Here is a 13,857-nt window from a genome sequence, read left to right as displayed (position 1 = left end):
CCTGCACGCCCATCAAGCACTCCACCTCTACATTAGCCAGCAGTTTATCTGCACACCCATCAAACACTCCATCTCTATCCTGCAACACGCCAACACGACTGAGAGGGTTAAAGATGGTCTAATACAACACATTTTCACCATAGTGATTACAAGTAATCCAAAGGTTGGCTCAACATTCAATATCGCGAGTTGCTATTATATTTTTTATTTTTTTTTTATTTTTTTGAAGTTTATATAAACTTGATTATCTTTGTCATATAAATACAAATTAATTTTAAACTATTTGTGATTTTATTTTATTTTATCATCTAATTTAGTTAAAATCAAGATTTTAAACTACTTTCATAATTTCGCGAATTCGGAATATTAAATTAGTTAACTTTTAATATATAAAATGAATAGAACCTAGAACCGTCTATAAGCCTAATTAAGCTAATAGACATTTGACTTTGAGACCTTGAGTGTTAAACGGTTATTATGTAAAATATAACTATACATTTATATAATGTTTTCTTCTAACTTCTTATCATAATATAAAATAAGGATTTTCTTATCACACTGATAGTGGTGTGCAATATAAGTATTACACGATTTACTGGGTGCAATAAAAGTATTACACGATTTACTAATTATTACCATAAAATTATTAATATATAACTATAATATACATCATACTCGTTAATAATATTCGTTGGAGTTGTCGTTAGAAGTTAGAACCTATCTATCTATTATCTATTTACATAAAAGTATTACCCATTCTACTGATTGTTACTTTAAATATAATATATAACTATTATATGCATCATGTTCGTTAATAATATTCTTTGAAGTTGTCATTAGAAACTTTTTATTTAAATAAATATTCACCAGGAGTTTGATGAGAAACAAGGGATAACTATATGTTATTGTATGTAACTCTCATATTATATATACTAGTGAAATGACTCGCGAAATCACGAGTTTTTTTAAACGAAACAGTTTAATGATATGTTTTATGTATTAAGTGAACGTAAATGTTAAAGTCACTTAGTTTAATAACCCGTGGAACCACATAGTCCGACTAAGAAACTCGTCAGCTGAACATTTCATCAAAAACCTCAAATGCATATTAAATAATCCACATCCAATCATAAGAGATAATATTGGTTGCCATTTTATTTTAAAAATGTAAATTAAAATATAAATTTAGAATTTATTTCTTTCTGTTTAACTTTTATACCTTCTGGTATCAATTCAAAATAATTCAAAATTATTAAGAATTAATATAATTATTAATAAGATTTGATAATAATAATTAATGAATAAAATTTAATTTTAATTCAAAATTATTTTGATTAATGACATCATCCACAATGCTTAAATTTCTTTTCTTTTTTTTAATTTTTTTTAACAAAAAAATTAGCCTAAAAACGACATTATCATTATATGATTTTAATAGAAATTATAGATTAAATATTTACTAGAATTTTTTTATGTATTAAATATTTTTTAAAAAATTACTAGTATAGTGGTATGGAGGAAGGCCTCTAATTAATAGGTTGAAAGTTAGTTCAAGAGCGGGCACTTATCAGTATTTATAAAAATGTTTCTGTATAGTACATTACTCCACAATTGAGAATAGGAACCCTCAAAAGGAACCGGTTTTAAAAAAACATGAAAAAATAGGTTCCTAAAGTGAATGGGAACTGGTTTTAAAAAGAAGGAAATTGAGAACCAATTTTTCGAAAAAAATGGTCTCTATTATGAACTTTAGAATCCGGTTTCCATTTTGAAAACCTTTTTTTTTATTATAAATCCGATCCTTATTTATCAAGCGGGGAATGATAATTTTGAGCTTAGATTACCGAATTTAGTTTTTTAGCCACACCAACCTTATCTCTTGAAAATGTCCCGTTCATATTGATTATAAACGTTCCATATTAATTGATTTCGTTGCGAGGTTTTGACCTCTATATGAGACGTTTTTCAAAGACTGCATTCATTTTTAAAACAACCATAACCTTTATTTTATCTATAAAGGTTTAAAAAGCATTACGTAGATTATCAAATAATGATAATCTAAAATATACCGTTTACACACGACCATTACATAATGGTTTACAATAAGAATATATTACATCAAAAATAAGTTTCTTGAAAGCAGTTTTTACATAATATCATACAAGCATGGACTCCAAATCTTGTCCTTATTTTAGTATGCAACAGCGGAAGCTCTTAATAATCACCTGAGAATAAACATGCTTAAAACGTCAACAAAAATGTTGGTGAATTATAGGTTTAACCTATATATTATCAAATCATAATAATAGACCACAAGATTTCATATTTCAATACACATCCCATACATAGAGATAAAAATCATTCATATGGTGAACACCTGGTAACCGACATTAACAAGATGCATATATAAGAATATCCCCATCATTCCGGGACACCCTTCGGATATGATATAAATTTCGAAGTACTAAAGCATCCGGTACTTTGGATGGGGTTTGTTAGGCCCAATAGATCTATCTTTAGAATTCGCGTCAATTAGGGTGTCTGTTCCCTAATTCTTAGATTACTAGACTTAATAAAAAGGGGCATATTCGATTTCGATAATTCAACCATAGAATGTAGTTTCACGTACTTGTGTCTATTTTGTAAATCATTTATAAAACCTGCATGTATTCTCATCCCAAAAATATTAGATTTTAAAAGTGAGACTATAACTCACTTTCACAGATATTTCCTTCCTAGGAAATAAGACTTGGCCACGGATCGATTCACGAACCTATAACAAATATGTACATATATATCAAAGTATGTTCAAAATATATTTACAATATTTTTAATACGTTTTCATGTTTTAAGTTTATTAAGTCAGCTGTCCTCGTTAGTAACCTACAACTAGTTGTCCACAATTAGATGTACAGAAATAAATCGATATATATTATCTTGAATCAATCCACGACCCAGTGTATACACGTCTCAGGCTAGATCACAACTCAAAGTATATATTTTTTTGGAATCAACCTCAACTCTGTATAGCTAACTCCAACATTACTGCATATAGAGTGTCTATGGTTGTTCCAAATAATATATATACATGGGTCGATATGATATGTCAAAACATTTGCATACGTGTCTATGGTATCCCAAGATTACATAATATGTTAGAATACATGTATAATACAATATAAGTTAGCTAGGATATGATTTGTATAGATTTGTTAAACATTTCTCGTAGCTAAAAAGATCAAAAATATCCAATCTTGTTTTACCCGTAACTTCTTCATTTTAAATCCGTTTTGAGTGAATCAAATTGCTATGGTTTCATATTGAACTTTATTTTATGAATCTAAACAGAAAAAGTATAGGTTTATAGTCGGAAATATAAGTTACAAGTCGTTTTTGTAAGAGGTAGTCATTTCAGTCAAAAGAACGACGTCTTGATGACCATTTTGAAAAACATACTTCCACTTTGAGTTTAACCAAGATTTTTGGATATAGTTTCATGTTCATATGAAAAATCATTTTCCCAGAAGAACAACTTTTAAATCAAAGTTTATCATAGTTTTTAATTATCCAAACCAAAACAGCCCCCGGTTTCACTACGACAGCGTATATCCGATTTTATGGTGTTCATCGTGTTTTCATATTTTAAATCATTAAGTTAGCATATCATATAGATATAGAACATGTGTTTAGTTGATTTTTAAAAGTCAAGTTAGAAGGATTAACTTTTGTTTGCGAACAAGTTTAGAATTAACTAAACTATGTTCTAGTGATTTCAAGTTTAAACCTTCGAATAAGGTAGTTTTATATATATGAATCGAATGATGTTATGAACATCATTACTACCTCAGGTTTTGTGGATAAACCTACTGGAAATGAGAAAAATAGATCTAGCTTCAAAGGATCCTTGGATGGCTTGAAAGTTCTTGAAGCAGAATCATGACACGAAAACAAGTTCAAGTAAGATTTTCACTCGAAATAAGATTGTTATAGTTATAGAAATTGAATCAAAATTTGAATATGAATATTACCTTGAATTAGAAAGATATCTTACTGTAAATAAGAAAGATTTCTTGAGGTTGGATGATCACTTTACAAGATTGAAAGTAAGCTAGCAAACTTGAAAGTATTCTTGATTTTTATGAAACTATACTTATGGAATTTATGAAGAACACTTAGAACTTGAAGATAGAACTTGAGAGAGATCACTTAGATGAAGAAAATTGAAGAATGAAAGTGTTTGTAGGTGTTTTTGGTCGTTGGTATATGGATTAGATAAAAAGGATGTGTAATTTTGTTTTCATGTAAATAAGTCATGAATGATTACTCATATTTTTGTAATTTTATGAGATATTTCATGCTAGTTGCCAAATGATGGTTCCCACATGTGTTAGGTGACTCACATGGGCTGCTAAGAGCTGATCATTGGAGTGTATATACCAATAGTACATACATCTAAAAGCTGTGTATTGTACGAGTACGAATACGGGTGCATACGAGTAGAATTGTTGATGAAACTGAACGAGGATGTAATTGTAAGCATTTTTGTTAAGTAGAAGTATTTTGATAAGTGTCTTGAAGTCTTTCAAAAGTGTATGAATACATATTAAAACACTACATGTATATACATTTTAACTGAGTCGTTAAGTCATCGATAGTCGTTACATGTAAATGTTGATTTGAAACCTTTAAGTTAACGATCTTGTTAAATGTTGTTAACCCAATGTTTATTATATCTAATGAGATGTTAAATTATTATATTATCATGATATTATGATGTATGAATATCTCTTAATATGATATGTACATTAAAATATCGTTACAACGATAATCGTTACATATAAGTCTCGTTTCGTAATTCTTGAGTTAGTAGTCTTGTTTTTACATATGTAGTTCATTGTTAACACACTTAATGATACATTTAAATATCATTTTATCATGTTAAATATAGTGTATCAATATCTTAATATGATTCATATGTACCTAGTAAGACGTTATAACGATAATCGTTATATATATCGTTTCGAGTTTCTTAATTCAATAAACTCAATTTTATGTATATAACTCATTGTTAAAATACCTAATGAGATACTTACTTATCATAATATCATGTTAACTATATATATAATCATATATATGTCATCATATAGTTTTTACAAGTTTTAACGTTCGTGAATCACCGGTCAACTTGGGTGGTCAATTGTCTATATAAAACCTATTTCAATTAATCAAATCTTAACAAGTTTGATTGCTTAACATGTTGGAAACACTTAATCACGTAAATAAAAATTTCATTTAATATATATAAATATGGAAAAGTTCGGGTCATTACATCTCTCTAACCCTTCACAAATTCACCAAAATATATATCTTCTACTTATCTCTCAAACCTTTCACAAATTCACTAAAATCCTAAACTTTATTTCACATTCTAGAGTTTTTGTTTGTCCTCGAAGATCAATCACAATTTGTCTTACAAGTTCAATATAAGTATCACCACTAAACTGCATCTCTAAAGTCTCTCAATTTGTTATTGTAATTCTTTTTTTAACAACAATACGAGATTACTCGGGAGAACTTAGTTACTCACGCGTTCATCTCTCTGCAGTTGTATAACTTGCTCCCAACTGCTGTTCAGGAGGAAACCTAACCAAATCCAAGGGCATGGGCGGTAAAACCCTCTCACCCACTGCCCCATTAACGCGATGTGCGAAAGGCACCCTTGGGTGGAATTCAAAGTAAAGGGGGCAACATTGTGTGCAATGTTGCACCCCACGGGAGTCGAACTTTTGATCTCTCGGTAAGAGAGGCAGACCACTACCACATGAGCTACAACACTAAGTTTTAAAATTAATTGTTAAGGTTTAGAATGAGTATTTGCTTTATTAATTTGTATGTGTTGGTTATATATGTCCATTGTCCAAGCTTTTGTAAGGATTTCTTCAAAAAGAAGAAAGTATAACTTTTTGAAAACATTTGCAGTATATGGGAATGGATTCGTTGACGATGGTGGTTAATTACAACCATGGATGGTGAACTTTAAGAGACTATAGAATAAATTGAAGTATTTTGTACGATAACAATCTAAAGACACTATAACTTCGTGTTACATGAATTTTGTTGTATAACAAACTGGGTTTCTCAGATATGGGTTACACCATAATGGCATTCTCAGATCTAGGTTACACTGTAACAATTTATATATATATATATATATATATATATATATATATATATATATATATATATATATATATATATATTTTGGAATAAAAACATATTTTTATTAAAAAACAAGTTTCTATTTACATAATAAAAACACATTTTTAGTAAAAACCGGTTCTAAAGTCATGTTTCGAAACCGGTCTCAAATTTAGAAACCCTTACCCATATGAACCGATTTTAAAATGTTCCTAAATCCCTTAAAACCAGTTTCTTTTTTCCTTTTTTGTTGTAGTGGTATATGAGTTTGTTCTAAAAGAAATACTCCATCCGTCCCAATTTAATTGTCCCCAGACAATAAACACACGTTTAAGGAAATGTTATAAAAGTGCTGTACTTTCTGTTTACTTTCCAGTTTTACCCTTACTTTTTTTTTTCTTCTTTAATCTTATCCACATACATTAAGGACATACTATCTTCTTATTCCTTTTTATTTAAGGAAATGGACAATTAATTAAGGACATCATAAAATGGAATACTAGACTATAGATTTGTAACGTAGACTATAGATTTGTAACGGAGGTACTATGTATTTTATTTCTTACTGTATTTTGTTTCATTTAGTTCATGTTATCAAATATTTTCAATTGTTCCTAGTGCACGTCTTAATCCATGACATGTTATGACATGTCAGTACTTCTAATAGTTTTTTTTTTTTTTTTTCTTTTCTTTTGAAAAAAAAAAAAAGACAAAAAGACAAAAAATAATGTATATAGGAACTTCAACAGAAAATAAAAAAAAACCTAAATTGGGACCTACAAACCAACGAGCTTCAAAACAAGAAAGCGAGTAACAACAAAACCTAATAAAAACAAAACCTAATAAAAACTATCTAACGTTTAATAAAACTAAATGATTTAGTACTGAATAATTGCCTCTGAATAAGGTTTGCTCTGAATGAAAATAAGATGTTTGATAATTATTTAGAAAGAACGATATAAACTGACTAAAACTAATTAATGTGTGACATGAATAAAATATTCAATATACTTGTTAGTTAGATGATCACGATATGATTTGACGAAAATATTATAGATAATTTAGGCTCTTAATGGTTAAGAGAGTGTTTCATCTCTGAATGGTTCAGAGCTGAATTCTGAACCATTCATCACCATATGTCATTCAGGGGTCAGAAACAAACACACTGAATGCTGAACTAGCATTCAGTGCTAAACCATTCTATTAAGAGGCAAACAAACGCACCCTAAAAGCGAATTAAGCTAGCAAACTAAACTCCACAACCACAACAAAGCCTCTTAAAAACCAACAAAACAAACCGATGCACAAACAAACGACTAACCTAACATTCAAAAGACACCGAATTTAACCACCGCTTACTTGTAGCAGATGACAATATTTATAATTATCATTTAAAATTTTTTTAACAATTTATTTTCGTTGAGTACCATGCAAAATAAAGACTATTATTCCTTTTTTTACTCGTTTATCCCAAATATCACATGCTTCCACATGCTTACAAATTACAATATCTTGGATTTATTAATTTAATTATAATTATAATTATATAATTTATAATATGTAGTTGTACTTATTCTAACGTAATAGAGGATTGTAGTCCGATTTAAAAGTTTTAAGTCGGGAATTATACGTCAATCTCGTCTGTCACAACAAAGCAACACCATATGTCATCATCTAAAGTTATATATATTGTGTTCAATTCATTGCATCATTTCCATCTTGTCTACTTCAATCGAATTAAAACTAAACCCAACTTAAATAAAATATCTTGTTATTCACCGTTTCACATAATCGACACGCCTGAAGGAGGTCAAGGCTCAAGGTTTCACATTGTTTACTTTTTAGATAAACGAGGACGAAAATGAAAATACACGTGAAAAATTCTGGTTTTATTATTTTGCTGATGAGTTTGATGGGATTTTGCGGTAAATCTGAAGGTGTAACGGTTACATGTGAACCACAATATGGGTTCTTGCCATGCACAAGTGAAACATGGGGAACACTTTTTTTAATTGTGGTTTATCAATATGTGATTGCTCTTGCTCAAAAGTATGTCTCCAAAGGGTCGGATATGTTTTTTGGGCTTGTTGGGCCGGGTATATTTGGTGCTAGTTTGTTCCATATTCTAGCCAACTTCCCAACACTTTATCTTGTCCTTCGTAAGCTTCATGTTTTCGCTTTTTTATTTATTTATCTATATCTATATATGAATATATCTATTTATTTTTTAAATAAATACTAGTTATTTATATACACAATGGCGTAGACAGAGTACTGGGACCAAACCAGATAATATCTAAACCGAACCAAAACTTACAAAAATAAAAATCAAGGACTCGACCATTTATATATGGTTCGGTTCGATCTAAATCGAGCTTCGGTCTAAGCGATTGAGGTAAAATTATGGCCCATATATATTTTAAAAAAGCTAATATATATATATATATATATATATATATATATATATATATATATATATATATATATATATATATACAGGATCAAGAGGGAAGTAACCAATCGGGGGAAAGCGGGGGAAGCAAAAACTTTTTTTTTTTTCGTTTTTTGAAAAAACTTTGTTCACGAACATTATAGATGTGATGAAAATATGAACGTTTAGTAGAGACACTTTGTGATAAATGTTTTTATTTTGGCGGGAAAACGCTCGAAGAAGTAATATATAACAATGATCGTGTTTTTCGAGCGTATGTTGAAGTTTTAGCTATTGGGGTTTAGCTATTAGGGTTTAGATATTAGGGTTTCTAGGGTTTAGATTTAGGGTTTAGATTTAGGATTTAGATTGAGTTTTTAACACGAACGGTTTAGAGTTTAGGGTTCAGAGTTTAGGGTTTAGGCACCAAACCCTAAACCCTAAACTCTAAATCGAGCTAAATTTTACTTCACAAAACATGAAGAAAAAAAACGTTCATATTCTTCACGAACAATATTATCTTAAATGTTATTTTTGTCGATCGTTTTTCCGCCTAAATAATAACATTCATCACAAAGTGTCTTTTCTAAATGTTCATATTTTCGTGTGATCTTGATGGCGAGAAAAAAAAAAATCCAAAAAAACGAATTTTTTTTTCTTTCCCCCCCGCTTCCTCCCGATTGGTTACTTCCCCATTGATCATGCCAATATATATATATATATATATATATATATATATATATATATATATATATATATATATATATATATATATATATATATATATATATATATATATATATATATATATATATTGAGCTTTTTTAGTGTGAGAACTTTATGAACTCCAAAAAACACTGAAATTTGAGCAAAAAAAGTGACGGTCGTGCAAAACACAAGAAATTCCAGCAAAAACAAAAAACAGGGCGAGCAATTTTTTTTTTTTTGTTCTAATTACCAAAATGTAGAACACAAAATTGTTCGAATTTCAATTTTTTTTCGAATTTCACATGTTTTACAAATTTTTTTTTGAATTTAAAAAATGTAGAACACAAAATTGTTCGAATTTCACCATTTTTGTTCGAATTTCACTTTTTTATTCGCCCGCCATTTTCTTTTTTGCCCAAATTCCTTGTTTTTTTCTCGAATTCCTTGTATTTTGCTCGCCCGCCACTATTTTTGCTCGAATTCAGTGTATTTTGGAGTTCCTGAGTTTCACACTAAAAACTAAAAAGTTTTAATATATATATATATATATATATATATATATATATATATATATATATATATATATATATATATATATATATATATATATATATATATATATATATATGACATGGATAAATGAAAAAAGCTTGATCATATAAATAAATTAATCCATCCAAATTTAACATTAAAGTAGTAACCAAAAATTCACATGATAGAAACGTATAAATAAAACAAATTTAAAAGGTTTAATTGGACCTAGCTTCAAACCGCTAAATTGGCCTTGATATTATTAACAAGCCACCGTGTCTTTTTCTTTTGGGTAAAGGGATTACCCCGACAAATATTATTAAAAAATAATAAAAGAATAATACAGATAAGACCAGCTGCTACTAGAAAGCCTAGCAGTCCAGCACAGCGACCAACCTAGCTACCCGAAACAAACAAGATAACTAGGACCTAACAAAAAACAACACAAGCTAATTAGCCTAAATCCAGTCGATCTTCAGTTGCTCAACATATCTTGAAGGTTTGAACCGCACCGACATATGCTTTAAACGAATATTGGATCGAATTAATTCAAAAAGTTGATCCACCGATTAATGCTTCCCTTTGAACAGCCGATTATTCCTCTTCTGCCAGATAAAATAAACCGTTGCAGCAAAACACAATTTTGCCACCACCACTCTAGACGATTTACGACTAGCAATCGGGATAAGAATATCTCTACACACTTTCCAATCATCACTATACATATTGATACGGATCATAGCCAAAAAACGCTTCCAAACAGTGGAAGAAAACGCACATTTAAAGAAAAGATGAGCATGTGAGTCCATGTTATCATTACAAAAAAAAACATTTAAGAACCGGATTAGCACGTAACTCTCATGGTTTTAGTTTGTCTTGAGTTTTTAGACGCTCTCCCATAAGTAACCACATAATAAATGCGTGCTTAGGAATAGTTTTAATTGGTTTTTTTTGTATGTAGGTAAATCAAAATAAATAAAATGATTTTTCACGTAATGTTCTATATTACAAATTACGAATGAAAGTCACAAAATGCTACCATGTGATAATGTAATATTTTAACTATATAACTATATAATAATTATTATGATAGTATATTGTATTATATATTATATTATTATTATTATTATTTATTATTATTATTATAAAATAGCAATTAGTGTATATAGATATAAAGTTCATTCAGGCTCGTGAGCCTGTTCGAGCTCGAAATATGAAGCCCAATGCGCGCCGCGCATTACTTTAGTTACGAATTTACCAGCCATTTTAAATATATATACAATATGTACAAACCGGTTTCGGGTCTTACACTATATCTCTTACTTTACTAATTCATTGTCTTCTTCGTTATTTTACCTGCAAGTTCCATTAGACATAATCAAAAGTTTTAACTTTTTACATAAAAAAATCAAAATAGTGATCTGAATATTTGATACCCCAGGTCCGGCTCTGGTGAGGAAAGTTATCCATACGAAATCTTTCGTTCGGTTTAAATTTTTATTTTTTCGGGTTTAGCCCGGACCGGATACCCAAAAAAATGAAAATTTTTAAGTCAAGAACCGGATCAAATAACCTAGAATATTACGGTTTTGAGTCGGTTCTTTCTCCATTCTCGGCTTTTTCTGTTTTACCTAAACCATGCACACTAATACAATCAACTTAGTAATACAACTTTATTAAATTATATGATCGATTAGTCCATGACTAATCTATCACAACTCAATAATTGTAGGTTAATCTTATTTAGTCTCAAGTGGATACACATATTTTTTAATCAAAGAGCTTAGCGGTTTCGAAGAGATATGTAGACGTACTGGAAGGGTTTTAGAATCAACCTAACACGAACTAGAGGCGGAATAACACTAGAACATGTAATATTTGAATACACTAAGGGTCTTCTGGTTCGTACGGGTCAAACCAAGATGGGATCTTGATTAACACGAAGCCTAAACATGATATTCCATGGTATATGGACGTAAGGGACGAGTTGCAGACAACATAGGGTTGATATAATGCATAACCTAACAAATGAGGCTTAAAATCGTATATATACTGATGACATAGTCGGTCGACTGACTCCGTTAGTTGGTCGACTGTGTTACTCAGTCGATCGACTATATTTTTACAGTTGGTCGACTGTCATACCAGTTTAGCCATTGACTTCAAGCGTTCACGTACGATGACTAATATTCAATAGTCACACAAAAGTAAACAACGTTCAACACACAATGTTCAATATTACATGACCGAATTGACATTAATGAATACATAAATAGGGATTTATGAATATGCACTAACAAACTTCCCCTAAGACCTTGTTCTACTTTAATCTTTGGCTGTCCTTCAGTATTGTTACGGATCTGTTACTAAGTTGTTCAAGTAGCACACTTTCGCAACACAGAGTTAAGATATCCTCTTCGTAACGGTTTCGCAAACCACAAAGGATCTAACACTCGTATTGAATCATTCTCATCGTCCTTTGTATTTTCTAATACGATGACCACTTCTTCCAAGCGTTCATCATAATAACACCAGCGAAAACGAGGGCTGAAATTTTTCGGCATCTTTTTCAGTGGTACAAACTTCATGTAGTTGCCTGCTTTAAATTTGACAATACATTTCTGATGCGTAATTATGACTTTAAAAATGCAATTTAGAACAAGCTTTCTTCACCCAACAGATCTGAACACAAAACCCCCCATTTGTAACAGCAACAACCCAAAACAGAGTATAAAACTCTGAAATGAGAACACAAAGGATAAAGAATCTAAACCCCAAATTGATAAAGATACCACCACAATCAGATATCTAGAAACACTCCAAACCTTAAATTATAGTTGATAAAGATTCCACCACAACTATAATATCAAATATAAAGATTTGGATTTCACCACAATGTTTGATAAAGTAACACCACAAACACTGATAAAGAAATCACTCTTAGCCACCAAAATCAATGATTCGTAAAGACACAGAGATTTTATAACTAGATAAGCTCTATCAAACTTTCATTCATTCACCAACCAAGTTTTACAATTACAAGAGCTCTCTATTTATAGGAGAAGCATATCAGCTACTTTGTAGATAAGACAAAAACATAAAAAGGAAATGGAGACAAAAAGCACAAACGATTACAAATTAGCCAATAAGAATAAATGACATAATCTGCAAAAAGTCTGCCATTTGGTAGTTCTCCTCCCATGATAAAAAGCATGCAATGATAGACAAGAATCCTCCTTGGATAGCTCAACATTCTAGAACAGCCACACACACACGTGTTAAGCACATGACTTGGCCTGGTTATTGAAAAGCAAAAGTAAACTTTGAATCGTATCAGCATGTTGGCCCTTCGAAAAGAAAACATCGTCATTTGCTGGTTGCACTAAAGTTCATATTGCTGGTTGTACTAAACTTCGTATTGCTGGTTGAACTAGCTTTATCGGCTGAGTATAACTTTGCCGGTTGAACTAAAGTCATCTTGCTGGTTGAACTAAAGTGCATTTGCTGGTTCTTCTTCTGTGCTGGCTTGCCTTCAACTACCAAAAACTTTATTCTTGAACTTAACTACTACAGTTTAAGGACTGAAGTAGGGTAACCCCTGAGCCTCTTGAACCAGCTCGAGAAACACTCAGATGATATGAAAGATATGGCAGCAAGACCATGTCTTGACCATATTCGGGTGTAACTGATGTAAAGCTTGTGCTGGTTGCATTGTTGGTTGTGCTGCTGGTTAAATTTCCCAGCTCACCCGAACCAGTTTCCTTTCGCCCGTTTTCTTGTTTGTTCCGTAGTAGATCTTCGCAAACTGTGGTCATAACCCTGTAAAGTTCTTCGACATAAACTATCTCCTTATCATTCTCGCAACAACGTCAGAGATTCTTGTATAATCTCTGTACAACATATTCAACTTGGCTACCTCCATAAATTTATAGATAGGTAATGACTTGAAATCTCATCCATGTTTGAAATAGAAAACCCCAAACTCCTTT

General features: G+C 30.6%; 1 protein-coding gene across 1 annotated transcript in view; it reads left to right on the top strand.

Annotated features, from left to right (window-relative positions):
* The first annotated feature begins 8,059 nt into the window (after nt 1-8,059).
* The window catches only part of LOC139854415 (sodium/calcium exchanger NCL2-like), a 46,627-nt gene continuing 40,829 nt past the window's right edge, over nt 8,060-13,857 (top strand). The window contains exon 1 of the mRNA XM_071843720.1: nt 8,060-8,357. Coding sequence (XP_071699821.1) covers nt 8,060-8,357 — 298 coding nt within the window. The remainder of the gene's footprint in view (nt 8,358-13,857) is intronic.

The sequence above is a fragment of the Rutidosis leptorrhynchoides genome, chromosome 6, assembly GCF_046630445.1.
Source record: "Rutidosis leptorrhynchoides isolate AG116_Rl617_1_P2 chromosome 6, CSIRO_AGI_Rlap_v1, whole genome shotgun sequence".
Lineage (NCBI taxonomy): Eukaryota > Viridiplantae > Streptophyta > Magnoliopsida > Asterales > Asteraceae > Rutidosis > Rutidosis leptorrhynchoides.
Note: the sequence above shows the minus strand (reverse complement) of the source record. Positions and strands in the feature narration are given on the sequence as shown.